The 23,755-nt window shown below is 45.5% G+C and overlaps 1 protein-coding gene across 2 annotated transcripts in view; it reads right to left on the reverse strand.

The window, feature by feature from the left end:
* PRRX1 (paired related homeobox 1) overlaps window positions 1-20,961 on the reverse strand; it is a 72,638-nt gene extending 51,677 nt beyond the window's left edge. The window contains exon 1 of one of the 2 annotated variants that reach the window (XM_082400641.1): window positions 19,335-20,961. In XM_082400641.1, the coding sequence (XP_082256767.1) occupies window positions 19,335-19,575 (241 nt within the window). In that variant the 5' untranslated portion in view covers window positions 19,576-20,961. The remainder of the gene's footprint in view (window positions 1-19,334) is intronic. The other variant, XM_082400642.1, reaches the window with a different exon arrangement.
* Between the last annotated feature and the right edge of the window lie 2,794 nt (window positions 20,962-23,755).

The raw sequence follows: 23,755 nt of genomic DNA on the forward strand, positions 1-23,755 counted from the left end.
AAGAGGAGGAAAAGGTATGGAGGACGGGTGATCTCAGGATTGGACGTGTTAAAATTACACTGAAGGTGAGCTATGTGAGGGCCAGTATTAGATTCATCTCGCCAATCAGATGATTGGCTTTTTTTGGCAAAAGCCCATGTCATATGCATCTTCAGTATCCTCCAAAGTGCTTGACATGGTGCCGAACACAATAAATACTTGTTAGCTGGATGACCAGTGGTAGGTAAAATGTTCTAATTTGAGCTCATCTGAACTCTGCGTACTATTTCATTGTTTGGAGAAAAGACCTCACTGACTTCTGACCTTTGACTGCATTAATGCACACACGCTAAAGGGGAGGAGCTCCAACCTAGGAAATAACAAATAACGTCTCAAGGCATTTCAGTTATCACGTATCTGAATTGCGGTCGTTAGTAATACTACCTTCTGATGTTTTGTTAAATTACAAAGAGGCTGCTTTTGAACTTAAACTTAAAACAGAATCCTTCCTTTCTGGGAAAATTACAGGCAGTACCTGAATTACAGGCTCAAACTTTTCAAATCACAAACTCGAGAAAAAAATTGCCCACATTTCACACTGCACTGTACCCTACCACTCCCTCTTCTTTGTCAACTGATTCCAGGGAGCTCCCTGAGAAAAGGCTTGCAAGTTTGAGAGAAAACCTGGGTAAGGAAATACAGAAAAGGTGAGGCTAAGAAAAGTAAGCACCTGGGGTCAGTCCTCCAGGCAAGGCCTCTTTTATCTACTAAGCCAGCTGGCTCCCATCAGCCTCCCAGGCCCCTATAGTAAGCACAGTCTGGGTGCCCGCCACCGCTGCTCAGCTTTTCATCCATACAGCTGGTTCAAAACACCATCGCCCCCGACCTGGCCTGTTGCAATAACCTCCTAATTGCTTCTCCTTTCCCCTCTAATATCTATTTTCCATATAGCAGTCATACTGTTCTTTTAAATTCATCAGTCAGATTACAGAACTCCCCAGCTTAAATCTCTCCACTGGCTTCCCACCGCCATCACACGTAGAATATAAGCCCAGCTCCTCACTGTGACGGACAAGGTCACTATCACCTGGCCCCTACCTATGTCTATGATCTCATCTGGCAAACTCCTATCACTTGTTATTTTCCAGTCACACTGACCTTCTTTCTGTTCCTTGGACCTATCAAGTTTGTACCTGCCACAGGGCCTTTGCACTTGCTGTTCATTCCTACTGCCTGAGAGGCTCTTTACTCCCATCTCCTCACGGTTAGCTCCTTCTTTTCATTATATCCTTGCTCATATAATCCTGTTCATTTCCTTTATAGGACTTAGCATCATGTGTAATTGAATCATTTATCTAGTTGTTCGTTTATGTACAGGTTTATCACCTTTCTTTCCCAGGAGAATGTAAGGTTTAGGAGAAGAAACAATTTGTCTTTTTCACTGCTTCATCTCCAAAACCTAGGATAGTGACTGGCACACAGCAGGTACTCAAAACATAGCTGTCAAACATGAGAAAATGAGTGAGAGGAACAGAAAAGACAGTGCAATGGGAGTCTGTTCCACAATCATGACAGACTTAAACTTAGGCCTCCAACTTTGTTTCATCAGCAAATCTCAGAAGATGGGGCCTTGGGCTGCCCGGGGTTTATTGAGTGTTGGTCCAGATGATGAAAATTCAGTATATCATTTCCCATTAAACTACTGTTCTGTGTGTTTATCTTTATCACTGGGAACTAAGAAAGAAGAGGGGTGAGAAGGATGGTCGAGGCACCAAAACCTCAGTGGCATTCTTAAAGAAACCGGGCAAAGAGACCACACCATAAACGACATGAGAGCACCAGGAGAGAAGGGCTGAATGCATACGTTGGTGGTCAGGGGGTAGGTGCTAAAGAAGGCTGCCAGAGATAAAATTCATCCAGTTCTAAATTTTTCCCAGCACTGGTCTTATACCAGTAAAGAGGGGAAGTCATCCCTTTCCTCCTCACTGTTGAGCCCCTGAGACACTTCCTTCCAGGACACAACCCTCTGGATGCCTCCATCATCACTACTGTTCATCTATACCATACTTTTACTAGTCTGTTGGAGGCTTCCTGGGACCCTAATCACCACTTATAACATTGCATCTGGAAAAATGAATTTCCAATTCCAAACAACCAAATCAGACTGACTCTTTCAAACAAAACCCTCTTCTTTGTTATAAAAAAAAAAAAAAAATCATTTCCATAGCAGGAAAGAATATAACCAGAAATTTTGGACCTGTCATTTTGTTTCAATATTTTAATCCAGTATTAGACCTGACACAATTTAAAAGATTTGTACCACTCGTTGAGATGAGGTAAAGAAGATCCATATATACCTGATTTAATCTTCAATGGACTTGTAAAAACTATACTGGTATGCTTTCTATTTGAGAGGATTATAGCTCAGAGGGGCTGGGTGGCATGTTCAAGGTCAGAGCCATGATCAAAATCAAGTCCTTATCTTGAGGAAAGCTCTCTGGCTCTCCTAATCTCTTCTCTAGTACTATCTTCAGATCACCTTTTCAGTCAAGTTCACCGAGCCCTGTAATTAACCTCAACTTTGCTGCTTAACTGTCATTGAAGTATCCAGTGACACGAGGGGTTTTCTTTGCAAAAATGTAATTTTCTAAAGGACTATTTGCATTTTTTAACTTGTAAGCCCAGTGAACAGTCCTGTACCACAGTTACAGGAGTCCCGTGCTCCACGGACTAAACGTCACAGAAAAGCCATTCAACTCAATCATCTTCTTCCACTTTTCTAGCCACTGGAGGATAAGTGATAGGATAACAGAATACGGGTAACCAGAGGGGTCAAGACAGGTTCTGGTTTTGTCAGGATTAACTTTGAGGCTTTAGGCAAGTTGCTTAGCCCCTTCTGAGTCTCAAAACCCTATTTGTAAAATGGGCATGACAATATCTACCACTCAGCATTATTGTGAAAATTTAAACAGTATTAAGTAGTATAAATCACCCAGCACAGTACCTGGTCATGATGAGTGCTCAATAAATCTTAATTTCTTTCCCTTAGCTCCCTTCCTCCATCGAAAGATCCAAAGACATTAGATAAGTGGTATCATCTCTGAGCCGCAGGGCCAAACACAGAGAAATATAGAGACTAATCCAAATTCCCTTTGCTAACTCAAGAACCTTCTTTGTTATATCATGGATACATTTTACATTCTTCTGGGTTAATAGGAATAGAAACACATTTTACAGTTACATTATAGAAGTTAATATCACATAGAGGATTATCTTTCTATGGAAGCATTATGCTTGCTACTTAGAAAACTGTATTTAAACCAGGAAGCCCAGCTGTCTTTGGTAACTGTTCAGCCCAAAGAAAAACTCATTGAGAAGGTGAGTCAGCAGGGCTAACTTTCAGGACACTCACAACCAAGGCCAGCATCTGCAAGACCTGAAATATGGGATGTTATGACACTGGGTGAATTACTTCTTACGTACTTAATTATGCAACAACAAGATTTGCAGGAGCATGACCACATAGTTCTCCTGAGTATACTGCCAGTATGCTCCACAAATGATTAAATATAAAATAAACAACAGCTAACTGTAAATTATGAAGTTGCAATTCCACTAAGGGGGTGCCAGTGATGCCATAAACCACTAGAGCAAAGTTTAGGTCACCAAAGGATCCCAGATGAGCTTAGAGGCCTGTAACTCAGCAGTGGTCTCTGCTGCAGATATGACTCCAGGAAAGCCTTTCCCCTTGGTTTTTGCCCCTTCTCATCTCTGCAAAGGTCCTCCTTTCTTAGTCTCTTCCTCTGAGCTCTCTAAAATCACACTAACCCTGCCTTTCTAAATGCAGTTGCTTTTTAACTGAATGGTGTGTCATTTAAGAGGCTATCCACATCTCCTCCACACTCTTTGAACAGCAATCTATGAATTAGATATACTTCACTAGAAAAAAGCAAAGCGTGATATTTAACAGAAAAATCCATTTAGGGCAAAAGCCCTGGAACACACCTTAAAAGGAGATATTTGAGATGTAACTTTAGTATGTGCCAAGCTAATGTATGTGCCCACTAATGGAATAAATTTGTCTCTAAACAGGCAAACTTGGAAAAGTTATGTTGAAATTTCAAAATACAACCTTCCCACAGTCAATGTCTGAAAAAAGGGTAAATTAAAACTTGGCTTTCTCAGACCATGTAGAAGATAAGTACACAAAATTGCATAAATATTAGAAAAACTGTACTTTATCAACCATCAGAAAGGAAGGACTTCGTAAAAAAAAAAATTATACAAAATACTGAACTATAACTTCCTAAATGTGGCATGCTTTCATCTTAAAACTTACTTAAAACTAAAATGAAATTGCAAATATTAGTATCTGTGTGATAGATTGCTCCTTCTTTAACATTTTTCTTCTAGAAGAAGAGCTGAGATAACAATCACTGAAAATTTATCATAGGATTTTTACAACCCCCAATAATTGCCTCAAACTGTTTTTCTTTGTTTTACGTGAAGATTTAAAACAGTGCCAGGCACCTAGTGAGTGCTTTATGTGTGCTCTTTTTATCTCCCACTTTGTTCATGCATTCATTTATTTAATAACTGCTTTTTATTAAGCCATCTACGACATGAAAAGCACCGTGATAAGCACTCTGAAGTTATAAAATACCTGCCTCTTTGCCCTTGTCTTCAAAACTTTATACACCTGGTGGAAAAGATAAGATTGACACTTAGGGAGAGTTAAATAACAATGGAACACATAAAACACAGTGGATGTCACAAAGAAACATCATTCAATACCAATTACTATGAGAGAAAGTGGTGTACATCAGTGTTTTCAAACTTTGCGGTATATAAAAATCATCCAGGATATTTAGAATGCACATGATTCATAGATTCTGATTCACTGGGTGTGGGTGGGGCCTTGGAATCTGCATTTTAAGACTCTTCTTTCTGATGCATGCGGGTGAGTTAGGGATCACACTTTAAGATACACAGGATTAGATTGCAAGGGCATTAGAGAAAGAATCAGATTACCTGTTATTTCTCTTTATCCTTTTTCTCTAAATCATTAGAAATGAACTGCACATGGGAGAGATGTATATAGGAGAAAGAAAGGAAGAATATAAGGACCAAAGGATAATTTTCCTGGATGAGGAAGGACTCCATGTTCCCTAAAGGAAAGCAGTAACCCGGTTATCTACACCCCCAATTAGAGACTACGTAACACTGTAAAGCGCACAAAGCATTTTTAGCAAACACACAAACACTTTTCCATATGTCGGAACTGATATTCCCAACAAAGCTGTGCTCCTAATCTCTGACTAATACCCACTGAGCATGTTTAAGAGATGATCTGCCTCTCATCTATCATGTGCAGAAGGTACATGGTACCCTGCTTCTCCTCTAGACAGCTAGCACACGTCCTGCAATAAACCGTCTTCAAAGTGCCTCACCCACAGTGACCCATTTTCTCCACATGCACAAGCATTAGCCATGCTGTTCTGTTACAGAAAAATGCCAGGGAGATTTAATCGTTAATTGCTTGGCAAAAAGAAAAAATAAAGAGTCCTGGATGCTTCATGATATAGAAATGCAGTCTGTATGTCTTCCAGGTTTATCAGATTTCAAAGCCATACATATGAAAGCAGGTCACGTATCAAACTGAGAACAGAATGTTTATCTTACTCAACTGGTTAGGAAATCTAAGTTGGCAAAAGAATGGCAACTTTATATATAATCACATTTAACTTAGTATTATTCATGTACAAAAAAATTAAGTAAAACCCACAGAAATCTCAGAGGAGTGGTGGTATGACAGTGCTATGTTAGAGATATTGTACTACAGAGAAAATTTAACGTGATTGGTCTCCTGGAAACTTACTGGCTGTGTCAGGTCTGGGATAAGAAGTCTTGACAGCTGGTAGCCTAAGCATATGTCATATATTCTCCATTAAATTCAGTGTCTAAATTGGGGTTGGGTGTTTGTCTTCTTCAGTCACAATAAAGTCTGCAGTGATGGATGAAGCACGTGGAAATATGAAAGGTTGGTCCCATCTCAAAGTTTAAAAAGATGTGCAATACTGTTTCATGCTAAAGAAGGGGAGGGTGGCCTGAAAGAGATGACCGTAGTCAGGAACATCTGAGCCAGACTCCAGGCTCTGCCAGGAACTTATGGTGTGGTCTTAGGAGTGTCACTAAAAATCCTAAGGCATCAGCTCTGAACTGTAGATCAAAAATGGATGTCTCCCAGGTCACTTGGTAAGTGACATGCTGTCAGACTGTGACTTTTGGAGGATGGGAATATTCCTAATTTCAGTGACATTAAATGACCTCCAGCATGGATTGGGAAACCATATTGAATACATAACTGAGCCTGAACTTGTCAGAGAGGTTGTAGAATTGGAGAACAGGGAAAGGGCAAGCATTCAGGGTCTTTGTTTACATCATCTCATCATTCCAAACAATAAACCTGTGTGATAGATATTAATGTGTCAGTTTTTTAGATGAGAAAATCAAGACCCAGAGACTTGTCTAAAGTCAACCAGTAAGTAAATTGCAGACCCATCATTTAACATGGATTTGTCTAAAAACAAAGTAAAATGCTTTGAACCTCCTAGTGCCCCTAAATCTAAATTAAGTATTCTTGCTTTTGAGAATTGGATATAAATGTATTGAAATACATTCTTGTTTTTGATCTTTATTTGATAACTTAATTTAGAAAAGCTTCCATTTGATTCCTTATGGTATACTAATGTACATAAATTTAGCCCTTTATTTCTCAAATATTTTCACAAATGCAATATCTTTTTGGCCTGCTACATTCCCATGAGGAAGATAGGCACAGTTTATAATGAAGTTATATGCCCAGTTTATAACGAAGAATAAGAGCCAGAGGAATTAAAAGAGATTTGTGCAGCATGGCAGTGTGTCATGAAGTGGCATGCTGGGGTCCCTCTTCGTAACTCAGTGTTGTTTCTCTAGATAATAATGTATCTAAAAGAATCCAGTTGACATCAAAGGTGGTGGGATACAATGACAAAAATTAAAATGGGATCAGAAGAGATTCCTGATCAAGATTCAAGTCACTCAACAGTAGCTCACGAAAATTCTCCAAGCCACAGTTTTCTTATCTGTAAAATAAAAATAATTATGCTACCCCTACCTGCTTCTTAGAATTGCCTTTACAAAACATAATAGCAGTGGCACATGTTCTTAGAGTCTGTGAAGCAGTTTCACATTTTATCTCACTTTATCATTCCTATTATTAATGTTATTAATCCTTTAAGACAAGTAAGTCATCAATTTATACAAGTAATAAGGGAAAAGAATTAAGCAAACCAGCAGCCTGAGTATATTAATTCAGTTTAAACAATTGTACTTTTAAGGCCTACCCAAGCACAGCTGGAATTTCCTGGCTGTTCAAGGTAGCCCTGAATCTTCAAACACACACACACACAAAAAAGAAAAATCCAAAACAGTGCAGACAACAGATATTCTCATCACCCTGAGAAAGAAGAATGTTAGGGTAAGGGAAAAAATACATAAATTTAAATAACACTTCATATATTCTGAGTAAAAAATGATCACACGCGGAAAAGTCTCTTCTTCCCTGAGGGAAGCTAGAACAGACTCAATAACAGTCAAACATGCAGTGATATTATTTTCTTCTTCTCTTGTCAAAAGGGATTCAGCCTTTGAAATATATGTAGCAAAACTGCAGATTTCAGTTTCATGATTAATGAACCAAACTACGTTTTATTTCTTAAATGTGTTAAGGATTCATCCTGTGTTCTCCCCTCGAACTTGAGGATTAGAGCAGCTGAACAGCACATCTGGTTATAGGCAAAGAGCTCTCTGGGTGGTTCTCCTTCTTTCCTCCTTTAAAACTAGGCAATGTGGGAAACTGCAGAAACTTTTATTGGGGAAGAGTGATTTTTAATCCTCAAAAATGATGATTACTCTCCCTGTTTCCCCCTTTTTCATGAGAAAGATTAATTATTTAGCTATATCTAATTCATAATTTTAAAATTTTGTTCTGCATGATGTTATATCACTTGTTAATACTTTCCCTAAAGAAAATATTTGCATTCATCAGGCAAATGTTTCAGCATCATTTTGCCTGGGAATGATTTTTACATAGACTTCATAATAACAATTTATATTTTCTCTGCAATTATCACTTTAAATAAGGGCTGGGGGACTGCAGACTTTCATATCTGGATAAATGCATTGTCTTTGATTTTTTCTAAGTGCTTCGTCTTCTGTCAGAACACACTACCGTGTCCTGGAATATGTTGCTATCCAACCCAATCATCACTCTACAGGGTACAGGGAAATATATGTCATTTTCCTCCTCTTTTTTCTACAAAAGCATGTATGAGTCTTAAAACATTTAATAAAAGAAAATTCAAGATCCAGGGATCTACAATAATAGAAAATTTTCAGTCCCTTAAGATATTTTCTTCTCAACTTGCTTTGTGGCACTTTTCTTACTAAATCATGTAAAAATGATTTTTTTTGAGCAGTAGCTCTCCAACTGTGGTCTTGGAATGTCCTTTAGGTATTAGGCAGGCTTTTCCAATTTCAAAAGGAGACATGTGCTCATGTCTAGGGAAGGTTCCCAGCTAGAACAAGCAGAAAAGAAAAAGAAACTGTTTACTCTGAAGGTCTTTACTGCTGGAAATGTACCCACTGGAACTTGAGAACGCTGGGAAATAACTGTGATGTCACAGCTCTCATCATTCTTGGAGAACTTTTGTTTGTTGTTTGTGTGTTTGTTTAACTTTTCTGATGAAAGCAAGTGGGTTCAACGTGTGTGTGTTTTCTTAATTTGGTGGAAACACAGTCTTTGAAAAATTAAGAAAAATCAGCCATCAAGAATGTTGTACATGGGCTTCCCTGGTGGCGCAGTGGTTAAGAATCCGCCTACCAATGCAGGGGATACAGGTACAAACCCTGGTCTGGGAAGATCCCAAATGCCGTGGAGCAATTAAGCCCGTGTGCCACAACTACTGAGCTTGCGCTCTAGAGCCCGTGAGCCACAACTACTGAGCCCACGCGTCACAACTACTGAAGGCCATGCTCCACAACAAGAGAAGCCACCGCAATGAGAAGCCTGCACACCACAACGAAGAGTAGCCCCCGCTCGCCGCAACTAGAGAAAGCCCGCGCACAGCAAAGAAGACTCAACGCAGCCAAAAATAAAAATAAATAAATTTATAAAAAAAAAATGTTAATACAAACATTGTGTAAAAAATAAAAAAGAAATACTTTAACATCTGACTGTTACCTGTGTCTACCTCAGGGTGGTGAAATTTAGTTGACTTTCCCACTTAAACTTTTTAATGTAAAATAATACATTTTCTAAAATAAGCATGTATTGCACTTTGGTATTACTCATATTTTAAAAATTACTTGCATTAGAGATTGCATAAACGGAAGAATCGTACAATACCTCCCTAAAATTATCTATTTGATATATTTGCTTACTACACCTGTGGAATAAACCCCGCCCAAAAAAGTCTCTAATCTTAAGAAAATTCTCAAGGTAAATTAACAATTTAAAACATTTAGAAAAGAATTAAGCAATACCTGTAGAGGAACTGATTATTTCTACAGTAAGCATTGAGAAAAGGGATTTGCTTGGTCTAAAAGAAGCAGACAAAGAAGATGTCACAAGGAGGTGATGGAAGCAGAACCTTGAAAGGTAGCATGGGTGGGTTTGCAAAAAAGAGGCATGGAGCAAGTACATTCCAGATCAGAATCAAAGACGCAGAAAAGAGACTAGAGCACATGTACTAGCCTAACTGGCATACTAGTGAAAAGTAGGGGAAAGGTTCGAATCAGCATGTGTGTGTGAATGAGCAGGTTGCTGGGGCAGAGATAAAAATATAGATTGTAAAGAGTGATTTAAAAAAAAAACAGGACAAAATTTGGTCTTAAGATAGAAAAGAATGAAAAGTAATTGTGAATTCTAAAGAAGAGGAGAGCCACGATTTTTAAAAAAATATATTTGTAAAAAATGCACTAGCATTCAATCATTCATTCAACCAATATTCTTTGAAGATCTGTTATATCCACTCTGCCATCATGTACACACAGAGGAGGACAAGCATGGATGCAGGCAGACCCAATTAGTTAGGAGGCTGGCTTAGCAGTGCAGGTGAGATATCGTAAAGATTTAAAAAGGACATGCATTCAAGTGATTTTAGAAGGTAAAATTGTTGGGATTTGGAGTTGGATTGGACAGAGGCATAAAGGAAGGAGTCAAGAATGAGTCTGAAGTTTCTGAGTGTTGCACCCACATGTTTTGATACAGGAAAACAGAAAAAGTTATGAGAGGATCAGACTGGGAAAAGGAGCTCATTAGTGCCATGTTTAGGTTGTTTTTGAGGTTGAAGCATTTTGTGCTGTTCAAATGGAAATGTCCAATAGGTAGATGCATATATAGATCTGCAGCTCCAAGGGGGGGCCTTGAAGTTATATCCTGGGAGTCATTAGTATATAGATGGTTACTAAAATGGTGAGCCTAGAGGAGATCTCCAAGGCAAAGGGTTTAGAGTGGGAAGAGGAGGGGAGGGGGCTTAGTACTTATGCTAGGTTAGAAAGGGTATCCACTAAACTTAGGGAGCTCATTCTATCACTTAATAAGCATTTACTGAGCACAGACAACAGTTTGGCACCTGTCCCAGTGGTGTGTGACTGCTGTAATCCAGACCAGTATTTAGGGAAGTAGCACTGGTAGAAAATGGAAAGAAAAGTCACAAGGTACATAATTATTTAGTGTCACCTCCCAGTTTGGATTAATGTTGATGTATGTCAGTGTCCAGGTATAAAGAGTTAGATTCAATGCCTGTTTCCACTAGAACTTTCAACTTCATATATTTATGAGTTACTTGAAAAAGAAGCAGAATAGTAACCAGTTTCCCAAACCTCAATCCCCAAGAAGTCTCTAACCGGCTATTATAAAATGAATCATCAGAGAGGACAAATACATGAAAATACCTAGTACATTACATAGTTTGATCAAAAGCCTTCTCCTTTTCTGAGGATTCTAGAACAGCATTTAAGAGGCTTCTGTGGCCTCTAGCATCAGTTTTCTCCACGGCACACAGATCTTGGACAGCCAGTTGGGGCACAGGAAATGAATGCAAAGAAGAAAAGGATGGTGGACAAGCTCAGAAGGCCGGAACACTGACTCCCTATCACTCAACAGACCCAAGCCAATTCTACCAAGACCTTTGCAGACTACCATGAATTTGTGTAGATAAATACAACGGCAACTTGAGAAAACATGTTCTCTGTATATATCTGAAGTGCTGGCTAGGCCTTTCACTTTGCCCATAGTCAAGCTGATTGAACTTAGCATTTCCTGGCTCAAATTTTGATTGAGTTGAGCCCCTTGGCCTTTAAGTTGTATATCTCAATCATCTTTGAAGAGATTTGGCCTCCGCATGTATATTCAGAGTACTGGAAGAGTACCCATCTGTTTTTATGCTTATTTATAACCACACCACCTTCCAGCACTCCGAGGTCCCTTAAAATATAATGACATGACTGATGATGAGAAATTAAGTGAATGGGGTGAATGTTCTTACTCTCAGACAAACGTTTGTGGGAAAGCAATTTCCCTTCCAGTTCTGGCCTCATGCTTCTGTTTCTAGTGAACACCCAAGCTCAAGATTATCTTGGAAGGTATGTATAAACTACCATCGATGCTAAGAAGACAAAATATTCATTCTGTCCGTTTGCTGTTCCCAGCATTGCCTTGTCCTGTTGACCCTCCAATGTCAGGGTGAGAAACAGACCAAGAGAGAAGTAGAAGATCCCAAGATGTACAAGGGTGTATCCTCATCTGTCCTGTAAGTCTCTTGAAACTCTTGCCCAAAAAGGGAGGACCAGTGGAGGCCAGGAGTCAGATTCAGGGGTTGGAAATGGTTGTGAGTGCCCAAGTTGCAGGCACACAAAAGACGGCGGGGGCAGCTATTGCTCTTCCTTTGAGGGGAAGAGGCTTACCCTAACCCTAGGGCCTAACTCTAAGGTGGCCAATGCTCTGCCCTATCCAAGGACTTCAGGTACTATGAGGGTTTCTGTGGCAGTTTTGCAGCATCTCACTACTACTGCCAGCTCTCCGGCTCTCAGAACTGCCCCTCTTTCTTTAAATACTTGGAGTTCATCTACAGAAATGTCTCACCCACCTCCATAAGGACAAATCTTCTCCTTCCCATTGGAACCCAGGCTTCAGCCCTAGCACCCACCTATCCAGGGTCATCTAGTCCCACTCTCCTCCCGTCCCTGCCTGCTAACCCTGGAATACTGACCACCCTCATTTCAAAGTAGAGGAAGGCACAAAGCCTACCAGCTGTTTCCATGTTTCCGTTAAAACGCATGTGTAGCATATATTTACGCAGTCCCCGCAGTGACTTCACGCTATGGATATTTCCCATCTTTTGCTACTTGTGTAGAGAGGTCTTCCAGCACGTCTCTCTCTCCTGCGGGAGTCCAAGGGTTTTTGAGGGCCGGGGTTAAGTTCCAGCCCCGACCTGGGAGGAATGCGCCCCCTTTCGGCGAGAGAGAGCAAGGAGAGGTGCGTCTGGCAAGGCTCGCGAGTGCGTTCCACCTCGCCGAGAGCTACGCCCCAGCGCCCCTGGAACTGGGAGGAAAAGGACGGAGGTGGGGTGGCGGTTTTCGCATCTTCGTCCCGGCCAGCAGAGATGGAGAACATTAAAATCTAAGATACTGTGTCTCTATTTTACAAGTTAAAATTCTTCACTGAATTACTGAATTAATTCTCCCTCGCCCAATCTACTCCCTCCCCCACGTCTCCCGCCTCTCTTCCCCCAAATAGATGAGCGTCGAAGAGAGCCTGCAGTTCTGGCCGGGTGCGACCGCCATTCCTGCACGAGAGTTTCGGTATAGTCTCTCCTCATCCGGCAGTTAAGAGTATTTCCAATCGCTTGCAAATAACTCCCTGAAAGTAGACAAAATAGGAACCAGAGGACCTGTCCTTGTTCTTTCTTATAACTCGGGTCTTGGGGATTCAAATTAATACACATTTTTCAAATGCATTCCTCATTTGGAGCTGAGTCTGGGGAAATCAATAATGGCAAAAATGAGGCCCAAAGTTCTTGGGAATTAGAGCTCCCTCATTACGTGGTGCAGCAAAGCGACGGCTATCCAGTGCCCGAGAACTGCATTCTGGTCCTAACTCAGACCTATATAAATTCCTGTATTTGAGAACTCCGGGAACAGCAGAATCCTTGATTCTAGTTGCACTCAGACTCTTCTGAGAAGTCACTTGTGTTTGTGATTGATTTGTTCTGACGTGTTTTCTTTATTTTCTTTCATAAAATTTCCCCAACCCACCACCATTTGTGCCTTTGTTCCCCTCCCCTCCCCTGAAGTTGCTTGCCCCTGTAATCGGCTTCCCAGATATTTTTTCATCAAGAAAAGTGCTTCCAGGACAAGTGAAATGTAGTGATTTTTTTTTTTTGTCTTAAACCTAAAATTGATAGGCCATAATTCTCTGTACGACTACTTCCTTGAGGCTGCCTCACTAAATTAGACAAATGACAATGCCAAGAATCTACTAATATTCAGATCACGGTGGAGACTCCTTACTCAAAAACTTACGTTTGTTTGGAAAACAAACCCACTGACCCTGAAACACCGATGACTGTCCCTCCTCAGACGTCTCAGCAAATGTTTCTCCGCATTTACTGATTTAATAACAAACAGCATTTAGAGAAAAGGAGTTCGTGGCAGTTTGTTGATATTATTATTACTTTTTGAGATGGTTGGTTTTTAACTGAGTGCTGTTAGCCTGCTCACCAAACTATTTGATTTTACAAGAATCTAAATTCTTGTGGATAAATAATAACGCTGTTGACATATGCATCTCCTTTGAATTGTTGAAAAGGGAGTTAAAGCGTACCAAAACTATGAGAGTGGCACTCGCCCCGCATCAAGTTAAAACCCGGAATTCGACAAAGAGCGTCCAATCGGATTACAATGGCCCGCAATCACAGGTAGTTCTGTGAATGTTTGGACACGAAGTGGCAACAGGGAGTTGGCCCCTTATCCACTCTCAGGGGGACAAAAAAAAAAAAAAAAAAAAAAAAGCCTTATATCCTTTTCTACAAATACACTCCCCCGATTCCTAAAAATTGTACTTCTTATGGCTTTTGCTGACTCCATCTCTCCTAAAGGGTAAAAAATAAATACATATTCTCAGAGCCATTGAAAGTCCGCACCGCCAGGAGCGAGAGGCACGCGGGGTTCGCCGCGCACGTACAGGCGCGCACGGATTTGCAACTTCCTCGTACCCGTGTCCCTGGCGCCCCCGCGAAGCAGAGGGGTTCTCCAGGAGCTGGAGGTCTGCTTTGACTGTCGGCCCTGCTGAAGGAGGGAGCAGGTAAACAGGATATGGGAGAGGAACTGTAAAAGAAACACATCTTTTAAAAGAAAAATCAAATGGGTCTAGGGATCCTCATCGTTGAAAATCTATAGATGTCATTTAAAACCGAAAAAGGTTCCCGGAGGTAGCCGCTGACCGGAGCGGCGTTCAAAATTCGGATCTGAGCTGATCTGAGACAGTGGAGTAGGAAGATCTTGGCTCTGAAATTGCTGGGGGGGTTTTCGCAGGGGGCGGGAGGGGGGTGACATCTTGTTGGTTTGGAGATGATTTATTTACTCGTGTTGTAAAATCTAAAATGACGCCCCTGGGAAGACGAAGGAACTGCAGGGACCCGTGTGACCTACTGCTCCTCGCCAGACGCCCCTACACTCTGACCTGAGCTTGCCCGGGGAAGGTTAAGGTCGCCGAGCAAAAATGCAGGTTTGCGCGACGCCCAAGGTGCGGGAAAGGCGCTCCGGAGACTTGGGCAGGGCCTCCTCAGTGAAGTGAACTGTGGAGCCAGTGACTGTCTTCTAGACCTGGGGGATCTGGAGCGCCAGGGAGTATTGGCAGCCGAGGCCTCGGACTTTAGAGGCTCCCCTCCCCGAAGCTTCAAACTCCAAGCGCCCTTCGCTCCAAAGCGGGAGGGAGTCACTAGACGGTCAATTTCTCCGAAATGGTAAGAGGAGGCCGTTCAGCCCCTTGCTTCTGCACGTAAGGTAAACAGAATTCACAACCTCTTTTCTGGACTTGACATTCAACCTTGGGGACTCAGTGACCTCCCTTGATCCTGGATTTCACTGCCTCCTTTAAAGAGAAAAAAATTCCAGGCTACGCTTAAAACGGTATATTTCGTTCGCTCCCCTCCCCTGAATCGAGGCCCAAATTCAGAGTGGCGGCACCGGCTCCAGGGCCCCAGGGTGGTGCCGCAAAGGAAAATTTCTTGGCGCTGTAGGTGTTGCAGATATTGAGACTCCAGTGGAATTGATGTTCCGATATGAATTCCAAGCAGGGAGCGCCCTGGAGAACGGTCCCGCTCTCCTGGGCGTTTCTCTGGCCTACAGGAGTCGGCAGAGATGGGCCCCCGGGAATGTGGCAGGCGCACTGGGCGGGTGATTCCTTCGCGCCGCGTTTACACCTCTCCCTTTGTGACAAATCGATTTCCCCGCGCCGCTGTTCTGCATTTGCATCCCGCCGTGGCCCGCGGTCCAGCTGCGCCCGGTGCACACTTAGAACAGCCTTGTGAATGTGTGCTAGTGTGCACGCGTGTCTAATTGACTTTCCGTCTACCTTTTTATGACTACATGTGTTTCCAACAAAAGGTCTTATTAGGACAATCTGGTTTCACTAATTTAGAGGTTGGGAACGTGGAAGGCAGGCGCTTTTTTTTTTTTTTTTTTTTTTTTTTTAAGAGTTTGCAGAAGTTCAGATTAAGAAATGACAGCGGGATGCACCGTCCTCCTAGAAGTAGGTCTGCCTATTTTTATGACCTGTTTCTCTTTCCTCTCCCTGACTACCCCTGTTCTACCACCACCCCCTTCTCACTCCACACGCCCCCATTAGCCACTGGATTTCTAACCGTGTTAAAGAACCGGTTCTTTAAACACTTAAGATATTTGAACCGAGAAGTTTGAGAAATTTACTAGGCTGGGAGTATCAGTAAAAGGAGAAAGAAATCCTTCAACAGAGAGGAAAGTGGAGTGAATAAAAAAAGAGGGGAGGGGGAAACAGAATTGTGGTGTGGAGTGCAGGAGATCAGCGGGAAGCCTTCACTTTGGACAGTACTTGGCCCCTCTTTGCTAAGACGGGTCCAGTTTGTAATTCAGAAAAATTTGCAGTATTAATGATCTAATATTGCAAGTGTAAGTAGAGTCTGTTTTACTTATTTCAGCTGAACAGAAAATTTAGGAAGGACCTGTTTCTATATAGCTCTAAGAGGAAAAGGTGTCTTTTAAATGTTCCTCATCTCTCCAAAGGAGATTAGGATTTCTCACTCTGGAGTAGACTCCCAGCAGGCTGCTAAAAGCGCCTGACGCTTGGTGCCCTCCTCTGTCCCTCGCGGCTGGCAGCCTAGCTCCAACCCCCTGCCTGGAGGCTCCTCTCTTCTCTGATTCACAGTCTGACCCTCACTGCCCACAGTGGACTGGAGGCCAGCAGGACCCCACTGGTCCTGACTTCCAGGTAGCTCATGACAGCTTCCTTGGCATCTCCTGGTTGGGGCCCAAGATTAAGGATAAGGGTCCTCCTGGACACTTGCTATCACTCAACTTACCAAACCCTCTTATTCTCATCCCAGAGATGGGGAAGGAGGTTGAGGAAACTTTGCTTCTAAAAGCAACTACTATTTGTTAGAAGGATAGGCCCTGGTCATCTCCAGAAAGCAAGGCCTGTGGCGTGTGGGGGGGGGGGGGGGTTGGGCATGTGTTTTTTCTCGGCTACTTTCTCAGCCCCAGGTGTCCATCAGCTCATCCCCATGACCTCGCTCTGCATTCTGTGACCTCCTTCTGGAACTGTTTGTCTACCATTCTTCCTCAAACACCCTCTCCCCCAGAATCTGTTTCCTTTCTGGGGTCACTCCCCACTAGGCCTCCTTACTACTAGAAACTCTGTGATGTGCTCAAGTATCAAGCAGGCAGGTTCCCACAGGTGTCATCCCTTTTTCCCTCAGGACAAACGGTCCCCAACTCCTCCTGCTGCTCTTTGCCTGTCGCCAACCGCCCCGTGGTTGTCACGTGCTCAACGCAGCCTCAGCTGCGCCAGGCCTGGGTCTTGAAAGAGCCATCCCTGGGCTGCTTCCCCACCACTGCGGCCTCGCCTCAGCTTGGGGGTGCTTCCCAGCTGGGCGCCTCAGCCCGGTCTTGCTCTGTACCCACTAGGAGGCCTCCATGAACCCGAACTCCCCTCTCTTTGTGTCCACTTAAAGTCAAACGACAGGAACCGTCAGCATCTCTCCAGACCTGCCCTGCGTGGGCCCTGGGCTTGCTGTGGCCACTGACCCTGGGCCTGCTTTACACAGCCCTCCGCTTGCTTTTGGGGCAAAGCAACCCCGGCTGGTCTCCCTTGCCGCACCCTGATTTTCTATACAGCAGTTTCTTCACAATGTTGTTTTCTGTTGTGGCTCCAGCCTTCAGTTCTCCGAATAGTGATAAACGTTGTGATTAATAATTAGCCATGGCAAAACAAAAAACGGCAGAATTTGCAGAATTAGTGAAGCTGGGTAATAGGCACATGGAAATTCATAATCCTATTCTGCCTACTCTTTGTATGTTTAAATATTCCCTAGTAAAGTGTTTTAAAATAATATGATTTCACAGTGCATTTTCTTGAGCTACAAGTGCCTACGCCTTCGGTGGTTGACTCATGCTGCCTGCCTGTGCTGGGCCTGAGCAGCTCCCCAGAAAGCACCAGCAACCTCAACAAGGAGGCCTCTGCGCCTAGCCATTATCGGGGACTTGGGGACACGGGTCTTCACTCCTCAGAGTTGCCCAGTTTTTCCCTAGTGTCAGGCCAGGTCAGACTCCCCATCACCCTCTGCCTCTGCGTGTATTAGGGTGGATCTGTCCCAGTTTGCTTTTGGCTAATAAGCTCTAAGGGGAGCCCAGGCCTGGACCAAGGATGCTGGGCAAGCAGCAGGCGGCCTGCGGTAGAGATGGGCTCTCCCTGCGGCCTGTTTCAGCTTGGCCCTCCCACCACTTTGCACAGGCCTTGCTTCCAGCTGTTTCTAAGTCCCGTTTGCTTTGCTATCTGTTTTCTGAGAGTCTGACCTTGGCACTGTTTTTTGAAAATCACAGAATTCCAGTGGACCCCCTGGTTCCACAGTCTCCAAGTTCCAAGACGAAATAGCAGTCAGCAAATAATGGCATGGAAAGGGATCAGCCTCATTTAAAAACTTCCAGCCAAGTTCTGACTCTAGCAACCTTGTGTAGGAAATATCCAACCCCACGTCACCTGGGATGAGGCAGGTGACAGGTCTGTTACTGACTCCAGGACGTATGGATACACTCCGAGTCACGTTTTTTGAGGTACAGCTAATAACGCGAGGTGAGATTTCCTTGGGGGCGCGATACCAATCAGGTAGGTTGCGGAAGGGAGACTATACATGGACTTTTCTGGAAATTTTGGGACCAGTAGGGAGAGCTCCTTCAATGCGACACAGCGCTCCGCACTTTCCCAGCGCATCTCTCCCGTGCGGGCTCATGCGGGGCGGCAGCTCGGGTTTCACCCCTAAAGGACACTACCTTTGCTTCGCCTGAGTCTTCCCGTGTCATTCAGGCCTTTCATTCTACCGGAGGTCTCAAACCCTTATGCAGGTGTCCGCAACAGCCGGGGACAGAGAGTGGCTCCGGGGACAGAGAGCGGATCCGGCTTTCTAGCCGGGCGCTCCGGCGCCGCCTCTCCGGCACACCCGGCCTTCGGAGCCCGCGCGCGGTGCGCAGCCAGAGCAGCGCGGGTCTAGCTCGATTTACGCGGTGCCCTCCGCCACCTCTGTCCCGTCTGCCCTCCAACCCGCTTACGCCGCCCGGGAGAAGCCCTCCGGACTCGACTCAGCATCTTTAACCCAATGCCTTCCGAAACAGGGCGGGCTCCCCGAATTTGCACCGCCCTGGGACCCTTTTCCAGCCCAGCCCCGTCGCCCCGCAAGCGGGAAGATCTGGCAGCCGCACTCGTTCGGGACGGAGAGGCAGCGCAGTCGGCTTCGGCGAGAGTCTGCGGCGGGCAGAGTCCCTGACCCCAACCGCAGGGCCTCCCTCCAGCGTCCGCCCTGGCTCCGTCCTCCGCGGAGCCCTCCTTTTCTCATCCTTTTCCCTCTGTCTGTGACCGGCCATTCCTCCGGCCACTGCCACCAACCTCTCCTGGTTCCTGACTTTCTCCCCCTGGCCCCAGGCGGGCTCCAGCCGCCCAGCCCGGACCCCCGTCCTCGACCCGGGACACACACCCCCGCGGGCATGCGCCCCTCACTCACTGTCCTGTTGCGGGGTGTCGCTGCCGCTGGTGAGTCCCGGCGACTCCAGTAGGCTCCGGCCGGCCTCGCCCACGCTCTCGTCCGCCTGCGCCGCCACCATGTCCCCGGCTTCCTCCAGGTCTAGCAGGTGACTGACGGAGAAGTTCTTTTTCGCCTGCAGGGTGTCGAGGTTGCCCGGGCTGTCCAAGCGGCCGCCCAGCGCCGGTTGCCGCTCCAGAACGTGCCCGTAGCTGGAGGTCATGGTCTCCCCCTCCGATCCCACCCACCCCCCTCTTCCCGCTCGAATCAACACCAAACGCTGTGGGCGCGAGGGGGGAGAGGAGAAGAGTGGGGAAGAGAGGGGGGGAGTGGAGAGAGAGAGGGAGAGAGAGAGAGAGAGAGAGAGAGAGAGAAGGAGGGGAAGAACAAAAAAAAAAGTGGAAAGAGGGCGGGGGACCCCCTTGTGTAGAGCAGAGCGTTCTGCACCAGCAGCCTTCGACAGCCTCGGTTGCTTTCCTGAGGCCAAGTCCGGCGGGGTCCAAAGAGATAATCCACACCAAAAAATAAAATTAAAAGTCACCCTATGTTCAAGTCAGGAGAAAAAAAATCCCTTCCAGCTCTCCAAAAGCGTCCACGCGCACACACTAAAAATAATAATAAGGGGGAGAGAGGAAAGGGGAGGCCAGCAGGGCGGGGGAGTTAGGCAAACAGAAGAACAGAGAAGAAGGGGTGGGAGAGAAGAATCAAAGTGGTTTTTTTTTTTAAGGTTAAAAAAGTTATTCCCAGGCAAGAGTTCAAGCACCAACAGAAGAAGGCTTGTTCCAGCTTTAAAACATCTTCAAGAAAACGTGTTCCCCCTCTCTGCACTCCTGTGGATTCTCAGGAGTGACTAAAGTTTCAGGAGGAGAGGGTGATGTCTTGCAGATGTATTGGAGAGCAGGATTCTCACTTTACTTTTCGTAAGGAAAAAAAAAAAAAGGGCTCCAAGAGTCCGAAGGAGGGTGGTGGGTTTCCCCGTTCCCTTCTCCCTCTCCCCCTCTTCTTGCTGAGCTCCTTTTTCCTTCTCAGTTGGATCAAGAAGCTCTCTGGCACTTCAAAAGGCACAAACTGGCATGCAGAGGAGGCTTTGTAGGGAATACAAGAAAATTGGAGACCCCTGGGAGGGCAGATCTCGACTTAATAGGAGCCTGTAATTACGTGGCAAAGCCTTTGTGCGGTGCCTGACGTTTTACAGACCCCTTTTCTCCATCACAATCTCCTTCTTCCTCCTTTCCCTCGGACCAAAAAAACAGTCTGATTAAGAAAACCCCCTTTGCCAACTTCTGAGCAAGAAAGAAGGAGAGAGGGAGGGAGCGAGAGAGGGAGAGAGGGAGGAGGGGGGAGAAAAGGGAGGGAAAAGAAAGCGAGAGAGCCCCTTCGGATTTTTTAAGTAAAGGTCTAATTATCATTCCCCTGCAATAGTATCACGGGGAGAAAAGACAAACTGAAACCCATAGTCACTTCAAACGGGCTGATTATTTTGCTTCGGCATTAACTCCTCCAGATTTGTTTAAGATCCTGTTGGAAAATCTCATTTGCATGTTTTGATAACAGCTGCGGGGAAACTTGTTGGAAAAAATCCACAACTATCTCAATCAAATTTTCTTCTCCCTCTGCCTTTTTTTTTTTTTTAACGTTTCCTGCTGTTCTAACAATTTTTGGGTGGTGGGGCTGGAAGAGCGTCTGAGAACAAGGGAGACAGCAAGCATATTAAGGCTACATTTGGCCCTGTAGAGGCAGCCTATTAAATAATGTAATAAAATGACAGGAGTGATCATAATGGAAGGCTCTCCCACGCTTCCTCCGTGGACTGAAGGCAGGTTGGGGGAGATCTAGAAGGCACTGAATCGATTCGAGTCTTTCCGCGCCGCTAGGAATCCCGGGGCCAGGCAGTAGGAAATTTACATATTTATTTAGCTGGAAGAAAGGACTCTAGGAGTTTGTCATAATTGCTCCCCTTCCCCCCACGCTGGCCAATTTCGTAACCTCTTTGGCGCGGCCAAGGTCGCTTCCCCAGGCTACGACGCTAAGCCGAGAGGGTCGCGCTGCCCAGATGCGGAGGAAGCAGGGGCACTCCTAGAGCCAGCTGCGGGCGGAGGCTCCAGCGGAGGTTCAGGGTACAGTCCGGCTGCCCTGGGGGTGGAGGAGGGAGGAAGGACGGAAAGGGGTGGACGAACCCCCATCTAAGTCTACGGATAATGCTTTGTCGTTCTAATGCTGAGCCCTAGCTCGACAGACGACAGAGAGGTGCTGAGCGATTTTTTCATGACCTGTTGGAATTTGGTACAGCTTTAATAGTCTCATTAGAAATGAGTTACTATATGACTAGTAAGTAAAATATTAAGTGTTTTTTTGTGGCGTTTTATGTTCATTAAACACACACACACATACACACATATTCCCTCACTCCCTTGATTACTAAACTTTTTTTTTCTTTTTTCTTTTTTCTTTTTTTTCCCTTTTTCTCCTGTAGCCCAGAGGCTCGACTGGAGAGAAAGAAGGGTCCGAGTGTGTGTAAATGGTTTCTGGGCTCCAAACGGCCACAGTTAGCCCAGAACTTCCAGCCCTGATCTAGGAAAAGAACATTTGATGCCATCAAAGGGCTGCAGATTGAAACCAGATGTGCTCGCCTCGGTTCTTTCCATGCATTTAATTAAGGAGCCGGGATGGAGGAGACTTTTTCATCATTAGCCCACCCACTCCCTCCCTCCTCTTTCCATCCCTTCGCCCTCCCCCGCGGCCCGCTCGCACCCGGACCGGGAGCCCCAGAGCCCAGCCAGCGCCGCGCGGTGCGCAGAGCCCGTCGCTCCGTCTCCCCAGTGGTCGGGGCTCTAAACAGTAAACATCTGTCCGCGTCTGGCCTGGGGCGAGCTGCGCGGCAGGGCTCGCGGGATGCCGGTGGGAGACGGCCGAGCTCCCAGGTGGGCCCGCCGGAGTGGGAGCGTTGGAGGCGGGTGCCTTGCGCGGAGATTTCCAAAACCGTTGGTTGCGCGCGCCTAAGCCGAGCGCCACATGTGTCAGTGCCACCGGCTGGAATGGACGTGACTTAATCGCATAGAGAGGTTTTCACCCGGCGTCCCGCTGCATGAGCTTAGGTGAAACGGCTGAGGGGCCGGCCGTTTCTCCCTTCTCTCCACGCCCCGCGAGGCACGGCTGGGTTTGTCCCCGCAGCCGAGTCAGCCTCTTCGAATCTTCCCAGAAATGCAGCAGGCCCTAGCCTTTCCCTCCTTCTCCACCCTCATTACACAGTTGTATTTTAATGTTTCTTTTCGTCCTTGATACCAACCGAACTGCCTTTTGTGACAAAGGTCTGGATAAGGGACTAGGGGCTTCTGACACCCCCAGGACTTGCCGCTTCCCCTGAAGACCCATTGATCTCAGTCATATGAGGGGAGATCGCCCTTCGGAGGAAGTTGCCTTGTCCAGAGTGTGCCGTCAGCCTGGTTGGTGACCGAGAGGTAGCGACAGGGGAGACACGGGCAGTTGGAAACAATCAGACGTCTCCACGTGGGTTCCGCTGTGTTTTCCAGGGGGATCGGGCGCTCCCTTTACATCATCCACTTGTCATACTCGTAATAATATCAACCAATTATACCAATACCAACTAAGATGCTAACGGTTTCATCAAAAACACTGGGCACATTTGCTTAGCATTTGTCGACCAAATTACATATACATGCATATATATGTATGTATATATACACATATATACATCTATAAATTTCTATGCACAATATTTTCCCAAAATGTCTTCCGGAGTGAGAGCTCAAATACCAGCAGACTGTGAGGGGATGGCCCAGCTGCCACGGCGCAGCTCTCGGCGCTGCGCTAGAGTCCTGAGGCCCGGGAGTCCCCCTCCAGGAACTGGGGTGGCATTTGAGGACTACGTGGCGGGAGAAGGGCTGACAGAGTGTTCTCCAAGCCCAGAAGAAGTTGGAACCAGGGGGCAGACTCCCGGGGCGTCCAAGGGAAGGGAGATGCCAGCTTGAGGCAGGGTCTGGAGACAGGCGGCAGGGCCCTTCTGGCAGTCCCGGCGTGCTTATTTTGGAATCCTGCGGCAAAGGCTCCCTGGACTCTTCACCGCTCCAGAAGGCCATTCCTTCCCAGGGTATCCGTACGCCTCAACTGCAGGGACCAAGCCCCCGATTTCTCACCGCAGGGAGCTGGGGCGGCGGGGTGAGTTGGGAGGACGCTCTGGGAGGGTCCCCAAGAAAGCAAATCCTCGAGGCATAGACCCTGCAGAATTGCTATTTTCTTCTTGTTTAGACCTTTGTGGAGCTTTTCGCTTTTTATTTTTTTCTATTAACAATTGCTAGTGGATTGGATCCACACCCTTTATTATGTTTACACAAAACATTTGTAATTTGTTGCGATTCTGGACTGTAATTAAAAACCAGCCGGAT

The sequence above is a fragment of the Balaenoptera borealis genome, assembly GCF_965194805.1.
Source record: "Balaenoptera borealis genome assembly, chromosome: 1".
Taxonomy (NCBI): Eukaryota; Metazoa; Chordata; class Mammalia; order Artiodactyla; family Balaenopteridae; genus Balaenoptera; species Balaenoptera borealis.